At 44.6% G+C, this 20,472-nt stretch overlaps 1 protein-coding gene across 5 annotated transcripts in view; it reads left to right on the top strand.

Annotated features, from left to right (window-relative positions):
- The first annotated feature begins 1,712 nt into the window (after positions 1-1,712).
- PPP1R13B (protein phosphatase 1 regulatory subunit 13B) overlaps positions 1,713-20,472 on the top strand; it is a 90,764-nt gene continuing 72,004 nt past the window's right edge. For 4 of the 5 annotated variants that reach the window (XR_010405342.1, XM_045901596.2, XM_045901594.2 and 1 more), the window contains exon 1: positions 1,713-1,981. Coding sequence is in view for 3 of the 5 variants with exons in the window: in XM_045901596.2 (XP_045757552.1) it covers positions 1,973-1,981 (9 nt within the window). In the remaining 2 variants the exon portion in view is untranslated. The remainder of the gene's footprint in view (positions 1,982-20,472) is intronic. The other variant, XM_045901597.3, reaches the window with a different exon arrangement.

Raw genomic sequence — 20,472 nt, 5'->3', positions numbered from 1 at the left:
CACAGGGAGTGAGAAGCAGAGCTGGAATTGGAACCCAGGTCTCTGACTTCCTCCCATTACCCAGAGATTCCTCTTCTCTTTCCAAACCCTGCTCCCAGAAGAGATGTGTCACTAGCCACTACTGCCCATGTGTGTGAGTTTAAAACTTCCTGGGTGATCCGTCTCCCAGGGACACAGGTACGCTAAGCCAGCTTGTTAACGATAGCATAACTACAGGAAACCATTTATGGAGCACTTACCATGTACCACAAACTGTGCTAGGAGCTTTTCATACATCATGTCTGAACCTCCGCATTCCATGAGGCAGCCACTATTATTTCTGTAATCCCCCATTATAGGGATGGGTAAATTGAGATACAGAGAGATGTAGCTTGTCCAGGACCATGCAGTGAGGGCGTGGCAGAGGATGTGTTTGTCTAACTGGAAAGTCTACACTCTTAAACACCAACCCCTGTGGCCTCTGAAGACCAGGGGTGGCTTTCCATGAAGAGAACAGTGCTTACTCCCCGGCCTCCCTCCTGCGCCCAGCCCCACCCACAGGCCTTGAGAGCCTCTCAGAGGACAGGACAGGCTAAGAGAGATGGACCCTGACCACCTGCTGCCGTCTCCAAGAAGCTGGGCCCTTCCCAGGGTGGTTTATGGCCTTTGGTGTTTGGGGCCATAAACAGACCTCCGTGTTCAGGGTGCTCGCGGAAGTTTCAGCGCTGCGTGCGGAGGACATCAGACACGATCTCTCCCAGCCAGGGTTCAAATGAGTGGCACAGTGTGGCGAGCATAGGAAGGGTGCCTGCCCTTTCTGCGGCCTTTACTACACTCCGTGCCATGCCCTGTGATGGGCTCTGGACACGTGGCCCGGGTCTCCGTCACTCGGGCGCTCGGGCCAGAGCGGGAGGTGTCACGGGAGACAAGGCTGTAGAAGAGATCTGGTCCCTGCAGATGGGGCCTGGGCTCTAACCCGGGTCGTTCGAGCACCAAGGACGCCGGCACAGGAGGGCACAGGCGTTCGAAGCCGGGGGTATCGCCGGTGTGAAGGGCCGCGGCTGGAGAGCGCACACGAGACCAGGAAGGCCGGCTGGAGCAGGGTGCCCCGGGCCGCGTTAAGACGCGGTGGCGGACGGCCGATCAGGTGCTCCGGGGCCCGGCCGGAGCGCAGGGCGGGGTCCGGGGTCTGTCCCGAGGGCCGCGGAGCCGGGTCACGTGGACGGTTTGGGGCGCACCACGCCCCTCCGGCCCGGTCCCTCGCTGCAGCCGCACCCCGCGCCGGGAGCCCGGGGTCAGGCCGCGGCCAGACGCGGCGCTCGCCGTCGCCGCGGGATGCGTCCCGCCCCCCGGCGGCCGCCCGGAGCCCAAGGTTCGAGTCCCGGCCCTGATGTGACTCGCTGCGGGGCCGCGCCCGGGCCCTGCCCTCTCCCGGCCTCCGTTTTCCCACTCCCGAGGTCTCGGAGAACCCGCGCTCTCGCTCCCGCGCGGCCCTGCGCCCGCAGGCCGCCACGCGGGGCGGGGCAGCGGCGAGGCGTCCGCAGCGCGCCCGGCCGCGGGAGCGCGGACGCGCACGGGCGCGCTCGCACCTGGCTGCCGCGAGCGGCTGGGGGCGGGGCCGGGAAGCTCCAGCCCCCCGGCCCCGCCCCCGGCCCCGCCGAGCCAATCGGAGGGGGCGGCTGGCCCCGTGTGGGCGACGCGCTGGGGGCGGGGCCTGCGGGGCTGAGGAGAGAGCCCGAGGGCCGGCGGCGCGAGGCGGTCGGGCGGAGGCGGCGGCGGCGGCCGGTCCCGGGACAGCGACGCAGCGCGGCGGAGGCCGCGACAGGGCCGGTCAGGCTCCGCAGCCCGCCGCAGCCGCAGCCGCCGCCTCGCCGCTGAGGGCCCGAGAGCGCGGCGGCGGGTGCGCGGCCTGCGAGGACGGCCGGAGCGGCGGGCGCGGCGCGGCGCCGAGCGTCCTGTCAGGCGGCCGAGGGCGCCGCGGACCCGCGCCGAGATGATGCCGGTGGGTGCGGGCGGCGGCGGCTTCCTCCGTGGGCGGCCGGCCAGGCCTCCTTCCTCCCGCGGCTCCCCGCCCCCGGGCCCCGCGCGAGGCCGGGCGGGCGGGGAAGGAAGTGGCCTGGCGGGCGCGCCCGGCCCCGGCGCCCCCCGGGCGGGCAGGTGGGGGCGGCGCCGGGGCTGTCAGCGCGGGCCGGACCGGGGGCTGGGGACCGGGGACCGGGGCCCGGGCCAGGCGGTCGGGGGCCGGGGCGAGGGTCGCGGCGGTCGCCCACCTCCGCCGCCCGCCCCCCGCCCGGGCCGGCGCCCCCTCGGCCGCGGCTCGGCCCTTCTTGCCGGCCCTCCCAGTTGGGGGCTGCCCGGGGGGGGAAGCCGGAGGTGAAACTGGAGCCAGTCGTTTTTCCGTCCGTCCTGGCGGGTGTTCGGACAGGGGTGTCGTTTGGCGCCCGCTGGGTTTCGGGGTCTCGCGGCGCCCCCGCAGCCCCCCGCCTGCGATTTGCTGGGCTTGAGCTGGGAGCCGGCGGTGTGTACGCTCCCGTGTGGGCTTCCCACCCTGGGAGCCGCACGTATTTCCTTGGCCCTCCCCTGACGCTGAAATTGTGTTGTATTGAGGAATTTACACAGGGATCGGGTTGGGAGAGCCATCTTAGGAACTCCTTTTCACCGTGTCCTGGAGATTTGCACATTTTGCTCTGAGCGGTCCGTTGTCACTGCGATCTGGAGGTGGAAGGAGGTTCGTCGGTGGGGTGCCGCCTTTGTCCTGTCCTCAAGGATGCGTTCTGCTAGAAGGATTTGCCATTTCCTTTACCTGCCGTCTAAATCGCAGTGCGCGCTGAATTACAGTGTTTCTAGTCTGGATTTTTGTGAGGTGGTTCATGACTTAGGAAGGAATGTAGGACCGGTGGTCCCCAGCTGGATGGCCTGGTTTTCTGAGTGCCTTTATTTTAAGTACAATTCCCAAACACGTTTATAGTGAAGTAACAACAAAAGCATTGCTTTAACCTACAAATTCTACACTGGAGATCACGTTTCGGAAGGAAAGCGCCGTTTCTCTGCATTTTCTGCTCGAGTACTGCTCTTCTGCGATGCTGCACTCAAGGACATTCAGATTAGAATTCCCCCCCCCCCCCCGATCTTTCAGGTCATTTCCTGCCTCTTGATAATCTCTTCTCCCCTTTTTGAACTCATTCCAGCACGTCATGTTTACAGATTCTTAAGCTTTGACCTCATTGATCCTTAGATCTTTGGCATCAGGGCTTGCTGGGTTTCTAAACATTTGGTTTTAAATGAATGTCTTGTAATGGAAAGAGAATTGGATGAGTATCAGAAGATCCGGAGTGGAGTACTGGTTCTGCTACTTTTTAGCTATGTGACCTTGAACAAGTCAAGGTCTCAAGCCTGGAATTACCTCTGAAATAGGAATAAAAACATACCAGTGTCTGAGGGCTGTCCTGAGGATCAAAAAGGATGATGTGTCCAAAAGTGCTTGTCAAACAGAATGCCATGCAAATATTTATTATTGTTAACATGGCTCTGAATGGTCAATTTCTAATTTTAACCTCTGCAAGATAAGGCATTTGGAAGCTGTTCCCTCCCTAATTATCACTGGCTAGATTTGGAAAAGGCATTGTAGTGTCTTGGAATTTTGAAAGCAGTGTTAGTTAAATAATGTTATAGTTGATTTCACTATATACTACAGTAATATTGAAGGATATTTATAAAATTTTGATTGGTTTCATCATTGTGTAATGTTTCATTATAAATGCCCTGTTAAGGAACCTGGCTTACATTTTCCATATGGTACACTCAGATGTTTTACCTCTATTCCACATGCTTAGAGTTTCTAGTCTCTTCCTTATCAGGTTTCTTTTTTAAGAAGTTTGCTTACCTGGCAGTTGGGAAATTTCTTCATGATACTCAAAATAATCAAATACTACTTTTAACAAAACAGGTAAGCTTATTAACTATTTAAAACACACTGCTTTTGTTTTGAAATCCCTTCTAGAAACAGATGGTATTTCTCTTAGTTTCTCTTTTGTGGCCTTTAGGTCTGTATTTCCTTCTTGATCCTAAAAAATACTACTTGTAGGATTGAGTTCTTCCTCTATTAACACAAGGCTGGCTGTAGATTTAATTAAGTTCTAAGGACATGCCATTCTTTCTTGGTCCTATCTTAAACCATGTATCCAAGATATAAATAAGATTTTTCTTTATTGTATAGTTGGTGTTCATCATTATGATGAATCATCAAAGAAAGATTGGATCATATTTTGCATACTTTGTATAGAGCAGTACTTTCTAGTAGGAATGTAATGTGAGCCACACAAACGTGATTTTAAATTTTCTAGGAACTACATAAAAAGGTGATATTTTAGTAATGTCTTTTATTAACTCATTATATCAGAAGTATTATTTTAACATGTAATCAACATGAAAAGTTTACTAATGTGATATTTTACCTTTTTTTTTTTTTTTTTTACATTAAGTCATTGAAATCCAGTGTGAATCTGGTGAGGTTTTACGTTTATAGTACACCTCAGTTTAGAGTAGCACATTTCAAGTGCTCAGTAGCCACACGTGGTTAGTGGCTACCATATTGGGCAACACAGGTTTAGAATATATTTTAGTTATTTGAGAATTGGCAATTAGTGTGTAGTGTCTGTGGTAACTTAACTGATCAGATGGTTTACTGTAGCACCCAGTCTCTCAGCTGTTGGGTATAAAGGGGAGTATTCTGACACGTTTTCATCTGACACAGTAAAGTCTTTGTAGAAGTCTTCAATTTGCCTGTTATGGGAAGTTCGTGACCATTTACTTTTTTTTTCTTTAAGTGGGCTTCACATGTGGAGCCCAATGTGGGGCTTGAACTCACAACCCTGAGATCAAGAGTTGGTCACTTAACTGAGCCACCCAGGTGCCCTGTGACTATCTACTTTTAAACAAAGTTATATTTTGGGGGGCGCCTGGGTGGCTCAGTCGTTAAGCGTCTGCCTTCGGCTCAGGTCATGATCCCAGGGTCCTGGGATCGAGCCCCGCATCGGGCTCCCTGCTCCACGGGAAGCCTGCTTCTCCCTCTCCCACTCCCCCTGCTTGTGTTCCCTCTCTTGCTGTGTCTCCCTCTCTGTCGGGTAAATAAATAAAATCTTTAAAAAAAAAAAAAAGTTATATTTTGGAATTTTCCCTTATTAAAATAGTATTGCATTCTAGTGTCTGTAGTCATTCACCTTTTTGTCAGTGGATGACATTTTAACAATGTTTTCCCAAGAAGAAAATGGGCTATCCTTTAAAGATTACTCGTTGGCTCCTCCCTAAGATCTGGACCTGAAGGCATTTAGGCCATGCCTAAATAACTTTGATAGAAATAAGAATATTAGTAAAAATAGCCTGATTCAGAGCATTAAAAGTATGAAAACTGCCTTGCTCATTTGTCAGCATCTTTCTTTTCAAAAGAGAATGAGCATTTTGCAGCTGGTAAAACTTGTGCAAAGGTGAAATATATATCTGGGGAATAGTGTTAAGGATACTTTTTTCTCTTCCAAAGGAATGTTGATGTGAGTAGAGGAAGTTCAGTGGTTCTAAAGTGTGTTTTATTCATAAGAAAGGCATTCTATATTATGCAGCCATCAAAAGGAATGAGATCTTGCCATTTGCAACGACGTGAATGGAACTGGAGGGTATTATGCTGAGCGAAATGAGTCAAACAGAGAAAGACATGTATCATATGACCTCACTGATATGAGGAATTCTTAATCTCAGGAAACAAACTGAGGGGTGCTGGAGTGGGGGGTGGGGTGGGAGGGATGCGGTGACCTGGGTGATAGACACTGGGGAGGGTATGTGCTCTGGTAAGCACTGTGAATTGTGCAAGACTGTTGAATCTCAGATCTGTACCTCTGAAACAAATAATGCAATATATGTTAAGAAGAAAAAAAGATAGCAGGAGGGGAAGAATGAAGGGGGAGAAATCGGAGGGGTAGACGAACCCTCAGAGACGATGGACTCTGAAAAACAAACTGAGGGTTCTAGAGGGGAGGGGGGTGGGAGGATGGGTTAGCCTGGTGATGGGTATTAAAGAGGGCACGTTCTGCATGGAGCGCTGGGTGTTATGCACAAACAATGAATCATGGAACACCACATCTAAAACTAATGATGTAATGTATGGGGATTAACATAACAATAAAAAAATTTTTTAAAAAGGCATTCTAGTGGTAGTGTTTTGGTCATGTTAGTAGTGACTCCTTACCTGACGTGGATACCACACAGTATGACTAGTTGATTCCACTCCTTTCTGTCCTAGGAGCCCTTTCAACATATTCATGATAGGCTAGGGGTTAAATTAATTTGTGCTTAATATTTAGCTCTCATTAAACAAACATTCACTTATTTCGGATATTCACTTTCTTCCCAACTATGTACAAAAATAATTTGAGGTACTAGAATAGGTCTTTCTTTTTTTAAACCATCAACTGTCCAGTAATGATACATCAAATTAGAAGTAGGGAGATTTAGTTTCTAGTCCCCACTTGTTAGTAACCTTGTGGCCTTTGGATTTAATTTCTTTGGGCTTCAGTTTCTCACCTGTGAAATGAGTTGGTCTTGGTGATTTCCAGCTGTTTATGGTTGGTCCAGCAGTTGATACATAGCAGATACTTTCATGAAGGGCAGTAATCAGGCTACATCAGAGGTTGAGGCAACCTGACACTTGTTTTGACAGCCTGATAGTAAACTTGTTCACTGCCCGAGTATCTTTGTATCATAGAGCAGATAAGAGTTCAGTAGGTGTTCACTATTATTGTGAATTAATAATTTAGTCACTTGATAGGCTTGAATTATCACCTAATTCAGTAAACAAAACCCTGAAGATTGGAGAAGATTGTCTTTTTAACTCTAGTTTCTTTATTTTTTTAAAAGATTTTATTTTTGCAAGAGAGAGAGAGAGAAAACCAGCCAGGGTGGGGTGGGGGAGGGCAGAGGGAGAAGCAGACTCCTGGCTGAGCAGGGAGCCCAATGTGGGACTCAATCCCCAATGTGGGACCCTGGGATCATGACCTGAGCCGTAGGCAGACGCTTAACCAACTGAGCCACCCAGGTTCCCCCTCACTTTTTAAAGATTTTATTTATTTATATTTGTGAGAGAGAGAACGAACTCTAGTTTCTTTAAAACAAAAATTACAGGCATAATATTGTCATTAAAATAATTCTGGCCTTTAGATTGCCCAGAAATTCATAAAAGGAAAAGCAAAGCCTTGGTCATACAAAGATGTGTATATAAAAACTTGTATTATTACAGCTTCATTGAACTTAAAAATCGTCTTTGTGGACAGCTCTTCTAAAGGCTACAGTATTAAGTGCAGCCATAAAGTGGCAGTTATTTAATTTCTTCCTATAGCTCAGTTTGGTGATAGTATTTATGGCATTTGTCATGATGTGCTGAGGCACTGTGTCACAGGTTTTGTGGCGGTGTCTTTGTTTTTATGGAGAACTGAGGCTCAAGAGGTAAAGGAACTTGGCTAAGGTCCTCCAGCTAGTAAGTGGTAAAACGAGGTTTGAAAACAAACAAGCTGACTCAAAGCCTTTGCTCTTATCCTCTGTGCCAGTCACTTAGGGAAGTTTGTTGTAGTCAAACCATTTTGCTGGGGGTGTTAGTGAATTGAGTTTGGTGAGATTTTTCCTGTTATGCTCAGCTCAGACGGAGCTTAATATTTAAAAGAATCCCGAGGTGAATTTTTTTTTAAATTCCAGTATAGTTAAAATACAGTGTTATATTGGTTTCAGGTGTACAATATAGTGAGTCAACAATTCTATACATTACTCCGTGTTCATCATAAGTATACTTTTAATCCTTCACCCATTTGGTAACCATCAGTGTGTTCTCTATAGTTAAGAGTCTGTTTCTTGGTTTGTCTCTTTTTTTCTTTGTTCCTTTGTTTTGTTTCTTAAATTCCACATATGAGTGAAATCATATAGTATTTGTCTTTCTCTGACTGACTTATTTCACTTAGCGTTTTACCCTCTAGCTCTATCCAAATGGCAAGATTTCATTTTTTGGGGGGCCAAGTAATATTCCGGTGTGTGTGTGTGTGTGTGTACTGTATCTTCTTTATCCATTCATCTATTGATGGACACTTGGACTGCTTCCATAATTTGGCTATTGTAGATAATGCTGAAGTAAACATAGGAGTGCATACATCTTTTGAAATTAGTGTTTCCATATTCTTTGGGTAAATACCCAGTAGTAGAATTATTGGATCATACGGTAATTCCACTTTTAATTTTTTGAGGAACCTCCATAGTGTTTTCCAGAGTGGCTGCCCTGTTTGCATTCCCACCAACAGTGTTTGAGGTTTCCTTTTTCTTAACATCCTCGCCAACACTTGTTGTTTCTTGTGTTTTTGATTTTAGCCGTTCTGACCGGTGTGAGGTGATATCTCACTGTGGTTTGGATTGGCATATCCCTGATGCTGAGTGATGCTGAGCATCTTTCCATGTGTCTGTTGGCTGTCTGTATGTCTTCTTTGGAGAAATGTCTGTTCATGTCTTCTGCCCATTTTTAATTAGATTATTTGGGATTTTTTTTGGTGTTACCAAGGTAAATCTTTTTGATAAAAAGTGATAGTTTTCATCATCTTGAGTTTGGGGACAACTGTGATTTGAATGTAAATGTAATTTTCCTTTCTCAGCACCCACTTTGAACCGTCTGTGCCAATATATATGCTTAAGAGTTACTTAGGATTTTTAGCATGATAGGAACTTAAATTGTCATCGTGTTATTGTACTGAAGTTATATAACTGGTTGTGAACATGTATTTTTTTTTAAGATTTTTCTTTTTTTATTCAGAGAGAGAGAGAGAGAGCACAAAGCAGGGGGAGTGGGAGAGGGAGAACAGACTCCCCCCTGAGCAGGGAGCCAGGTGCAGGACTCGATCCCAGGACCCTGGGACCATGACCTGAGCCAAAGGCAGAAGCTTAACTGACTGACTGAGCCATCCAGGTGTCCTGTGAACATGTATTTTTGTGTGTGTTTGCACAGATGGGCAATAGTTTTCCACAAAATTCGGTGGTATTTTGGTGGCCTGAAGTGTCGTTGCCATAGTTATTTCACAAACTGTGGTTCTAGGGATGAATTTAGGGATGGTGGGAATCAAGTTCTATTGTGACACTTTCTTGGCTTAATTGCTTTGTTTTATTTCACTGCAAATGTAGCTGTATGATTGTTATTCATACTAATTGATAAGCAAAAGCTACTGTTACTGAATTTTGTAAAATAAAAATCTTTGCATGGTGACATCATGTAGAACAGTAAAAGACTGGGAAAAAGGTTGTTTTAAAATTAATGATATTCAAAATATTAGTGTATAGTTCAGTACAGTATCTTGCTAGTACTATTAGTATAGCTACAGAAAATGTTAACTGAAGTTTTGGCAGAATCGTGATTTTTATTTTTTATTATTTTTTAAAGATTTTATTTATTTTTTGGCAGAGAGAGACACAGCGAGACAGGGAACACAAGCAGGGGGAGAGGGAGAAGCAGGCTTCCTGCTGAGCAGGGAGCCCGATGCGGGGCTCCATCCCAGGACTCTGGGATCACGACCTGAGCCGAAGGCAGACGCTTAACGACTGAGCCACCCAGGCTTCCCGGCAGAATCGTGATTTAAAGTCTATGTCATGATTGTAATCATCATAGCACAAGCAGATGTCAAGGCCCTGTGGTAGGACCATGCCCAGCATACTGGAGCAACAAAAGGAGGCTTGTGTGGCTGGAGCAGAGTGTGTGAGGGAGAGAGAGGGGGAGATGGTGGGGGAGTTTAGGATCTTGTAGGACTTTACAGTTTATTCATTTAGGCTTCGTTTTTTAAAAGATTTTTAAAATTTATTTGGGAGAGTGTGTGTGTGAGCAGGGGGAGGGGGAAAGAATCCCAAGCAGATTTCCTGCTGAGCGAGGACCCCGACACCAGGCTTCATCTCAAGACCCTGAGATCATGACCTGGGCTGAAATCAAGAGTCAGACGTTTAACCGACTGAGCCACCCAGGCACCCCTCATATAGGCTATTTTAAAGACAAAAGATATGAGAAATTTCTATTGGAAGAAATGAAACAATGATTAATTTTTTATATCATAAGTCGTTCTGAATAGCAGGCATTGTCTGGGTGTAGCGGGTAAGAGTGTGGGTCTTGGTGTCAGTCGGCCTAAGTGTGGATTCTGTCATCGCCATTTGGCTCTCTGACTTGGGTAAAGTTACTTGGCCCGTCAGTTCTTAAACTGAAGATAATAATAGCAACTTTACAGGATGGTCAGGAGGATCAGCTTGATTATTACAGTGAAAGGTGCCTGTTGTGTAGTAAATGCTCAGTAAATGTTAGTTATTTGTGAAAAGTTTCATTTCCTCTGGGAAGCTTTCACCATCTTTGCCTTGGCCAAATCTACCAGTAGAGGTATGCAACCCGGTGCATCTTTTTCTTTTAAGCTATAATTTATATACCATAAATTCACCTCTTAACCTATACAATTCAGTGTTTTTTAGTGTCATCATAAGGTTGTCTAACCATCGCCATTATCTAATTCAGAACACTTTGCCTGATGTGTCTTTGTGGTACTTGCCATAGTTGTAGTCTTAAACATTCGTTTGTGTGACTGCTTAATGTCTGTTCTTGTCCTAGACTGTAAGTTTCATGAGGGCAGAAGCTGTCTCTTTTTTTTTTTTTTTAAAGATTTTATTTATTTATTTGAGAGAGAAAGAATGAGACACAGAGCATGAGAGGGGGAGGGTCAGAGGGAGAAGCAAACTTCCCGCTGAGCAGGGAGCCCGATGTGGGACTCGATCCCGGGACTCCAGGATCATGACCTGAGCTGAAGGCAGTCGCTTAACCAACTGAGCCACCCAGGCACCCAGAAGCTGTCTCTTTTTATTTGCCATTTAGCACCAGTGCCTTTCCCAGTGACTGATCACACAGTTGGTATTCAGTGACAATTTGTTGAATGAAAGAAGATGTGATGTGGAAAGTAATGTTGGACCCCATTGTGAAGAGGTGTGTGTGATGCAGTGGGGTTCACACTTGATCCTGTGGGTCATCAGAAACCACCAAACATTTATAAAAAGTGGAATGATGTGATCAGATTTGTTTTTTTGTTTTGTTTTGTTTTGTTTTTGTTTTTTTTTTAAAGATTTTATTTATTTGACAGAGAGAGCGAGAGCAGGAACACAAGCAGGGGGAGTGGGAGAGGGAGAAGGAGACTCCCTGCCGGGCAGGGAGCCCGATGTGGGACTCGATCCCAGGACCCTGGGATCATGACCTGAGCCGAAGGCAGATGCTCAACGACTGAGCCACCCAGGCGCCCCGATGTGATCAGATTTGTATGAAAGAGGGATAATTCTGAAGCCAGAGAGAATGGACTGTGGAGTAAGGGAGATTAAAAAGAAACAGGAAGAGCAGTTAGGAGGCCAGTTGGTGGAAGCCAGCCTTGACCTGCAGAAGAGAAGGATCCAGTCAAGAGGTCAAATAGATCTGATGGAGTGTGTGATTGCATGTGTGCATACGTGTAAGTGTGTGTGTGGTTGAGAGAGACAAGAAGGAAGTCCAGTGGCTGGAGTTGAGGATAACAGGTTTATTGCTTCAGCAGCCAGGCTTGTCTCTCCTTTAAGATAGAGACCATTTGAGAAGGAATAGGTTTTCAAGGTTTAAGGGGACCATTGAGTTTTATTTCAGTTGTATTGAGCTTGAGACGCCTGCTATATCAAAAAAGAGGTTACTCTTAAATCTTAGGGTAAAATAAACATATCAAGTAAAAAAAAAATCACTTGCCCTATATTAAGTGGTTTTTAATGTTGTGGTTTAGGCATTCTACATTGCTGCCTGGGCATCTGTGGCATACCACCCGTCGTGCCTTTTACTTGTCAGTCAGCCCGCCCCACCCTAAGGCCCCACTAGACCGGACGGAGCTATCCGGGGCAGGGGTTGGCCTGACCTCCTCCGTCTTTGTGCTCTCAGCACCTGGAAGACCTTACATGCACACTTTGTATAGCAGTATGATCTGTGTCTTTGCATTGATAGTTTGTATTCTGCTTTTTTACCCTAGTGTAGGTTTATATTTCTAATGGAAGTCTTGAAAATAAAATTAGTAAATAATAACCTCACAATGATCAACATATAGACTGGATTTTTATGGTAGAACTGGAAATGAGAAATGAGGTTTGGTCAAGATGTGAAGAAAGATGAAGTAAAATTTGATAATTTTAGGATTAACAAGAAAACCCAACAGTAGGAACAAAGAGTATTTTGTGATAGGAAATACATGTGAAACGGATAGCATAGTGGTTATCAGCTCAGACTCTAGAGCCAGGGTTTCACATTCTAGCTTTGCCACTTGCTAGTCTGTGACGTCGGACAGATTATTTAACCTCTTCATGCCTTATTTTCCTCTTTAAAGTGAGTTTAATAACGGGATATTTCAAAAAGCCGTTGTGAGGATTGTCAAATGCTTAGAGTATTCTGTTAACATACAGAATAAGTACTCAGTAAATGTTCTCATAAGTTTTCTCTAGCAACCATAAGGCTTCATGGTGGGCAGGATTCAGTCAGAAAAGGACCCTAAGTGCACTTTATCCCACTGAGGTAGAATGCTTATGTTCTTCATGCTGAGAGAAGTAGGTAGTAATGGCAAAATCTATCAAGTTGCTAGGACAGAGAGGGGTTGAATGGTTTGCTTTTCTTGGAAATTAAAGTTTACCTTCTCTTTCCAGTACCTTCTGTTTTCTAGACCACAGTTTAGAACCAGAAGAAGATGCAGTTCACTCAGTGTTCTGCCAGTGAGCTGAAAAGTTACCCCTTGTTTCTGGTCTTTACTTAAAGGGCACCTTCCAGGCCATCCCATATAAAATGCCCCTCCCCTTACTTTGCTTTATTTCTCTTTATAGTACTTATGTCCACCTGGCATTTATTTGTAGAGTCTCCAGGCAAGCAGGGTTTTGTTTCTTTTTTCCACTGCAGTATCCCCAGTACCTCTGATAGGCGTTCAGTAAGTACTTGTTTACTGAATGGCTTCAGCAAGCATTTAGGGCGCATCACTTATATGCTGGCTCTGTGCCAGGGCCGCGCACAGGCCTGCTCTCCGTGAGCTCACAGTGGGCAACAGTCAAGTAAACAAAAATGCCTTTCCAGAAAGATAAAACTGTAAGGGTGGGAGAGTACAAGGGACAGCAGAGCACAGTGGCAAGAGGAGTCCTCTCAACCTTGGGATGTCGGGGGAATTTTCAGAGAAGAGGTGACGTTTGAGTGGAATTTCCAAGGATGAGGGAGAAGGGTAGAGATGATGGGGAAGGACTTTTAGGTAGAGAGTTTAACATGTGCAAGGCGTTGAGATCTGAGTCTGCATGGTGTGTTGAGGGAGATGGCCTGGAGCATAAGGGCCGGTTGAAACGAGGGAGGCTAGAAAGGTGGGTGGGTACAGGTCAGATTCAGAGGGCCATGTGTGACTTGCATAAGAGTTTGAATTTGATCCTAAGAAAGATATGAAACTGTTGAGGGTTTTTTTTTAATTGTGGTAAAATGTACATAACATAAAATGTACCATTTTAACCGTGTTTAAATGTACAGTTCTGTGGCACTAAGTACGTTCAGTGTTGAGCAACCATCATCACCATCTGTCTTCAGAATGTACTCATCTTCTCAAGCTGAAATTACCGTTGCAGGATTTTAAGATGAGTTGTAAAGTGCTCCAATCTAAGTTAAAGTGGGTACCAGGTGTCTAGGGTCTATGGGAGGCAGGTAGTCAAGGCAGAAAAGGGCCTCTGCGCAATCAAAATAGTCGCGGAAGAATCTAGCATTGAAGCCAATGTGTGGGAGACCCTCTTCAGGCCTTCCTTCACTCTTACTTGTTGCACAACCCCGGTGTACCTGGCTTCTCAGTCTTCAGACGCTGTATCTGAGGTTGCTGGGGGGGTGTAGTTGTGGGCAGACTGCTGGAAACCATAGAAAGACACACTTTAAGCATAACCTAAGGTTGTGGTCTGAGGGTGGGCAGCCTGACCTCAGTCAACACCAAAGATAGCACAATTACAGATTACAGATTACACACAGGGTGGTGGTTAAAGTTCCTCCAGATTGAGTCATCAAGAAAAGAGTAAATAATATCAGTGATGTAGACCGGCTGGATACATTTTAGGTGAGCTCTGTCCAATAGAAACATAATGGGAGCCACAAAGCAATTTTTAAATTTCTAGTACCCACATTAAAAAAGTGTAAAGAAACAAGTGATATTAATTTTAATATTTTAACTCACTCTATCCAAAATTATGTAAGCATGTAGTTAATATTAAAACCTTATTAGCAATATACTTTCTGTTCTTTTTTCATACAGAGCCTCTCAAATTCAGAACGTATTTTACACATCCAGCACATTTCATTTCGGACTAGTCACTTTTCAAGTTCTCAGCAGCTCTGTGTGTGGCTGGTGTGGCCATTTCATGGACAGGCACAGTGTCAGATTTTGGCTCAGACAAAGGGACTAGACCCTCAACTACTCATAGAGTGCTATCATTCAAAACATACCTCAAGGATTATAGGTGGCTGGTGTTTTATTATAGTAATTTTTATTTACTAATTTTTGGTTTTATATTTGAAAAACTATTGAGAGGCAATATAATGCAGTAGTTAGAGAGCATGGATTTGAGGGCGGACGGTCTGGCTCTGAATCTCAGCTGTCTCATTTCCTACCTGTGTGATCTTGGACGAGTTACTTACTGTGCCTGTGTCTCAGTGTCCTCATCTGTAAGATTGGGCGTAGCACCTACGTCATTGGGCTTTGTGAGCACTAAATGAGCTCTTCTGTATACAGCAGTGCCTAGTGTATGCTGAGCTGTATGGGTGCTGTTATCCCCAAAGTGTTTATTATCTCCAAAATGTTAAATGATTTCGATTCAGCACATTTTAAAGACATTCTTGTTTTGGAGACTGCTTAACTTCAGATAGGCATTTAACAGGTTTTCACAGTGAAGAAAAAAAATGTGAATTGCAATTTGGTGAGAATATTTTCTAATTGATGTCTTTGAGTAACTTTCCTGTTTGCTGCAACATTGAGGCCGCTTAACCACAGAAATAGTGTAATTAATAATTAAATAATTTTAGGATTATAATTAAAATTAGGAAAATGTGAAAGAATGATTTTAGTACTGTTATAATTCTCTCGGAAATAAGTACACTTCATCAGCCCTATTATATCTGGGGAGACTACCTAGTTCTAATTTTTTTCCATTGGTCTATTGTAACATTGGATTATTTTGAGAGTTTTACCTTATTACTGTTATTTGTAAATAGAGCGGAAGGGTAACAAAAGTAAAACCAAAATATGAAAAGATCATGTGGCCACACCAGCCACACACAGAGCTACTGAGAACTTGAAAAGTGACTAGTCCGAAATGAAATGTGCTGGATGTGTAGAAAGTGGAAGACATTTAAGAGGAGGTCCTTTATCACCTTCTAGAGTAAAGCACAGCTGGAAACATAACCAGATTATGGTCTGGGTATTTAAATGTCAAGTTCCTGGCATAGAAGAAAACAGTGCCTCATGGGGAGGTTCCTTAATCACAGCTGTTTTCATCTGTCATTGATTGACGTCCCACCCTCCTGCCCAGTCTGTGGGAGTTAAACAGATTCTCTCTATTTAGAACACAGTCTGCCCATCTCCTGGCTCCCATACCCATTCTCCACTCCTCTCCACGGCAAACTCGGTCTCAGCCTACATGTTGCTTCCTTTGGGAAGTATTTCCTGACGCTGGCATCTGGATCAGGCAGCCTTTCCGTGGGATCTCATGGCGCTCTGCAGTTTCCCCACTGTAGTTTCCTGCTGTCTCTTCTGTCTCAGCTCCAAGTTCAGTGACAGTGGAGATGTTGACTGTGTGTGCCCTGAGCCTGGCCCGGGGCCAGATTGGGCCTGTAAAATGCCCTAAATGAACGAGTGATTCCGTAAATGTGTCCAATTTGTGTTCTATACAGAGTAGCACTTTGCTTCACAAGATGGGATTTGGCTTCTTGTGCCTCTTCTACTGCAGTGTCTTACGGTAAAACAAGCCAACCTGAGAGCCTGATTCTAATCTATGTGGTTGTTGGCCTTACGAATTGAACAGATCCTCAGATATCATTGTTAATAGAAAATACCTTACGGTCCAGCGGGTGTCTGATATTCCTTTTGGGGAGTTGCTAGTAATTAGATTCTAAGGCTTATATTGGGTAACTGGGAGGAGAAAATGGGATATTTTTATAGTAGCAGTAATAGTAGCTGCCCATGCTTTTGGTAGTAAGTCAAAGTAGCTAAGTTCTATGACTAAATTTAATGGAAAAATGAACTTTTGTGGGTTTTTGCCAGCTTTTTTATTATGCAAAAACTCTTATTAAAGTCTTCTAATCTGAAGTTTTATGGTCAATGATACATAAAAGAACCTGTTTCTAGGAGTTTATGAGGTATTGGCTAATAGAGGAGAAATCTGGTGCTAAAGATTACCAAGGTCAGGGGCGCCTGGGTGGCTCAGCCGCTAAGCGTCTGCCTTCAGCTCAGGTCATGATCCCAGGGTCCTAGGATCGAGCCCCACGTCGGGCTCCCTGCTCAGCGGGGAGTCTGCTTCTCCCTCTCCCCCTGCTTGTGTTCCCTCTCTCGCTGTGTCTGTCTCTGTTAAATAAATAAGTAAAAAATCTTTTTAAAAAAATAGAGATTACCAAGGTCAGAATTCTGCACTGCCTTGGAGTCAGGCAGGACAAGACTATAAACTCAGGATTCTCAGTTTTTTCAGACTCAAATCGACATGTAGATCTTTGCATAATCTCACTGCTTTCATATCTTTTCTCCCTCTCCAAGTAATACCTAGCATAAACTATACTTAAGTGCTTTAGACTTCTGTTTTGAAAATTTCAATTTCTTGTGGGTTGAAGCCTTATTAGTTTGTTATAAAACCATGGTTTATGATCTCTATTACTACAAAGTAAGAAGACAAATAACTTTTCTAGTGCTGACTTCTTACGATGTTTAAGGTTAGAGCTGAGTAGAGGGGTCTCCATATGAAAGGCCTGTGTTAGGGAAGCTCCTAGAGAAGCAAGTGGGCTCTGAGCCTGAGTCGCACATGAGTTCTGAGATGGCAAGGAGCCAAGTGACCAGGCCGAGAGTGGGGGGCAATTCTCTGCTGGGTGTTGGGCCTGTACTTTCAACAGATATGGTTGTGTCCCACTGTATGCCAGGGCACTGTGAAGGATATGAGTGGTATGGTAGGGAAGCTAAACATAGTACAAAACAAGTGACATTCAGCAGATAATTATACAACAAATATAAACATTTATTATGTGCCAACATGTGCTAGGCACTATAGACTTAGAAAAACTGATGTGCTGTCTTCAGGGGGTTCATAGTCCAGCTGATGGAAACTCACAGAACAGGTACGCTGTGGAGCCAGGAGTGTTTGAGTATGCAGACTGCAGAATCAGGCCTGGTTTCAACCTTGACCCTACCACTTACTGGCTGTGTGACCTTAGAAAGGTTACATAACCTGTGGGAGCTTATCTACTCATTTGTTGTTGTTGTCTTTTAAGATTTTATTTATTTGACAGAGCGAGAGAGCACAAGCAGGGAGAACAGTAGAGGGAGAGGGAGAAGCAGGCTCCCCGCCAAGCAGGGAGCCCGATGCGGGGCTTGACCCCAGGACCCTGGGATCACGACCCGAGCCAAAGGCAGACGCCCAACCATCTGTGCCACCCAGGCGCCCCTTATCTACTCATTTGTAAAATGAAAGGAACAGTGCCTGTCTTTAAATAAATTATGCTATAGCCATGTAGAGGAAATAATATATAGCCTAAAAAAAGAGTGAAGTAGAACTGTGTGTCTTCTTAAGGAAAAATGCCCAAAAGTCATCAAATCTTAGAGCCAGAAGGAACCTCATCTAACCACCATTCTTTCCCCATTTTACTGATGAGGAAGCAGAAGCCTCCTCAGTGTTGGCTGAAAAACCAACATTCAACTTACTGTGGTCTTCCTGTAAGAACAGAAGAAAACAAGTTTTGTGGTGTAGAAATGATCTGAAAGGATATATACCAGTTGTTTCAAGTGCAGGTCATCAGGGAGCCTGTCTATTGTTTATTTCCTCTATTGTTAGACTCTCAAAAAATATATATGTTAATGTGCCACCCCCAAAATAATAAAGGTAATAGTTAAAAAAGAACAAAAACCTTCTTCCCAGGGTCCTGGCAGGATTGAATGATATGCATGGAGAACACATGAGGCCTGGCACATAGTCAGTAAGTAGGTGCCATTACTGTTACTGCTGGACATGGCAGCTAAGGAGGAAGAAGACCGCAAAATCCTTGAAGGTTGAATTTGGGTTCTACAGTTTGATTTCCAAGGTCAGATAATTCCTCAGGGTAGGATCTTGGTTATCATGTGGGGCCCAGATCTGGGGACCAGAGTCCTTGTGGCCCATGACCTTTTGCTGTCCTTGGGTCAAAGAGCCAAGACCTGCAGCTGGACTGAGTGTGCCAAGTGCATGTGAATACCTCTCCATCCATCCCCTCCCCTCATTCTTCCTTGAGAGTAAAAACATTGTTCTCCACATCTCGAAGGCAGGGAGAGAGGTGGCCTGGCAAGTTGTGATGCCTGTTCCAAAAGAAACCTGGGACTTTCATGGATGGGCAGTGTGGTGTAGGAGGCTTTTAGAGTCATCCCTGGGTTTAGAATCAGACCTTGAGCTAGTTATCAAGCCTCTCTTGACCCTGCTTCATCTGTAGAATGGGGATAATGCTCCTACCTCTTTCACTTGTGTGTCATAAATGGTTCTTTTCCTTGTTCCTTTTGGATGAAGGATAGACAATACCTTTTTTTGAGGTAGGATTGGTAGGTCATCTTAAAAGGTTTACCTTTCATCTTGCCGGTAAAATAGATAGTTGAATCTTACTGGAAAAAAGAATCTATTCTGTGGGGTTTTGTTGTCTCTTTAGACCTGATTTTGAAAAGATTTGTTGCTTTGTGGTACTTGTCTCTTGGGAGTTTGTTATGTGTGAAACAATGTACTTTTTCTTAGGAATGACTTGTGTCGGGTGCCTGAACATCCGGATATGCAAGGGGGGGTCTTGGTTTTTGTCTGTTGTCCTGGTATTCTGTCTCATTAGCTCCTTTTTTCACTCAAAGTAGCCATGTTTGGTTCTTAATTATATGGTTACCTCAATTACATCCCAATTGAATGCCTTGGACTTATTTATTTTTAACAAAATCATGTCACTTAGCTTATGTTTTCCAGGATCCCATTGATATTTAGGGAGCCCTCTTATAATATTTTCAAGGTGTATTATAGGTCTATTTTATGATCAGCTACCCTTTATAGTTTGCATTTGATTATGTGTTCCTGTGTCACTTTTGTTTCATGGTTCTCTTTTGAGACTTAATTTTAGTTGATTTCTGTAATTTTAAAAGTCCTGGGGGTTTTCCTAACCTTTTCAGTGCCCAAAATTAGTATCAGGTATTTAAATAAGAGAGGGAGGAAATTAAATTAGATTTGAGAGAATATTGTATGTCAGACTTCTTACTAGACATTTTTCAGACCTTCTCATTTAATATTATGTAAACAGTATAACGATATCAACCGCTGAGAGGGAGGCAACCTGCTGAGCTGAGAATCAAGAGACCTGATTTCAGTCTTGGTTTTGTTACTCATAAGATTTATTAACTTTGACAAATTATTTCCTTCTCTGGGCTTCTGCTTCCTCATCTGTAAAATGGGGAAAGAATGGTGGTTAGATGAGGTTCCTTCTGGCTCTAAGATTTGATGACTGATCTTTATGATGGCTTAAATGTGAATCTCTCAACATGTCCCTTTTAATTGAATGCTTACGAAAGGATTCAGAAGCAAGTGGTCACTTAATCTAAAATAACTCAAATTACCAAAAAAATTTTTACCTTTCCTTTTTTCCTAAACAACTTTAGTGACTGTTGAAGAAAAAAAAATGAGGCCCTTATGTACTGTCATTTCAGATTTGCAGCTTAAAATGTATGCTTTTAATGGGACTAGTATGAATGTTACCTTAGGGAAACACAGTATTTTATTTTTGTGTTACAATATGGATCCTTGTGAGAACATCCTGAGTACTCAGCCAACAATAATACATTAACTATTTTTGAGATCAGAGGAGAAAGAAAACTATTCTGTGGTGGTGTGGGCAGATGATAAGACTACAGGAAAGATGATCTGTCAACCTGAACTCCATTTTCCCTCCTCTTTGGATAGAAACAGCCAGAGCTTTCAACTTGGTACAGAGCTGGGACTTCCCTGTGTTTGCCAAACCGAGTTGCTTGTGGTTCTCGACTCTATGGGGTAGAGGGAGGGGAGAGGAGAGGAGTTCTCCATAACTGGACGATCCCTGCTTTTCCTGCCTGGTGATGTGTTGGGCCTGAAGCCAGTGTTCTTGCTGACCTTTGCTCCCTCCATGCCTCCCCTGTTGCTTTTGCTTTAGTTTTAAGCTCTCTGTGCCTG

This window comes from Mirounga angustirostris, unplaced genomic scaffold (genome assembly GCF_029215605.1).
Source record: "Mirounga angustirostris isolate CCGP_5_RB_7025 unplaced genomic scaffold, mMirAng1.0.hap1 SCAF_9, whole genome shotgun sequence".
Classification (NCBI taxonomy): Eukaryota; Metazoa; Chordata; class Mammalia; order Carnivora; family Phocidae; genus Mirounga; species Mirounga angustirostris.
This window is presented reverse-complemented; position numbering and strand designations above follow the sequence as displayed.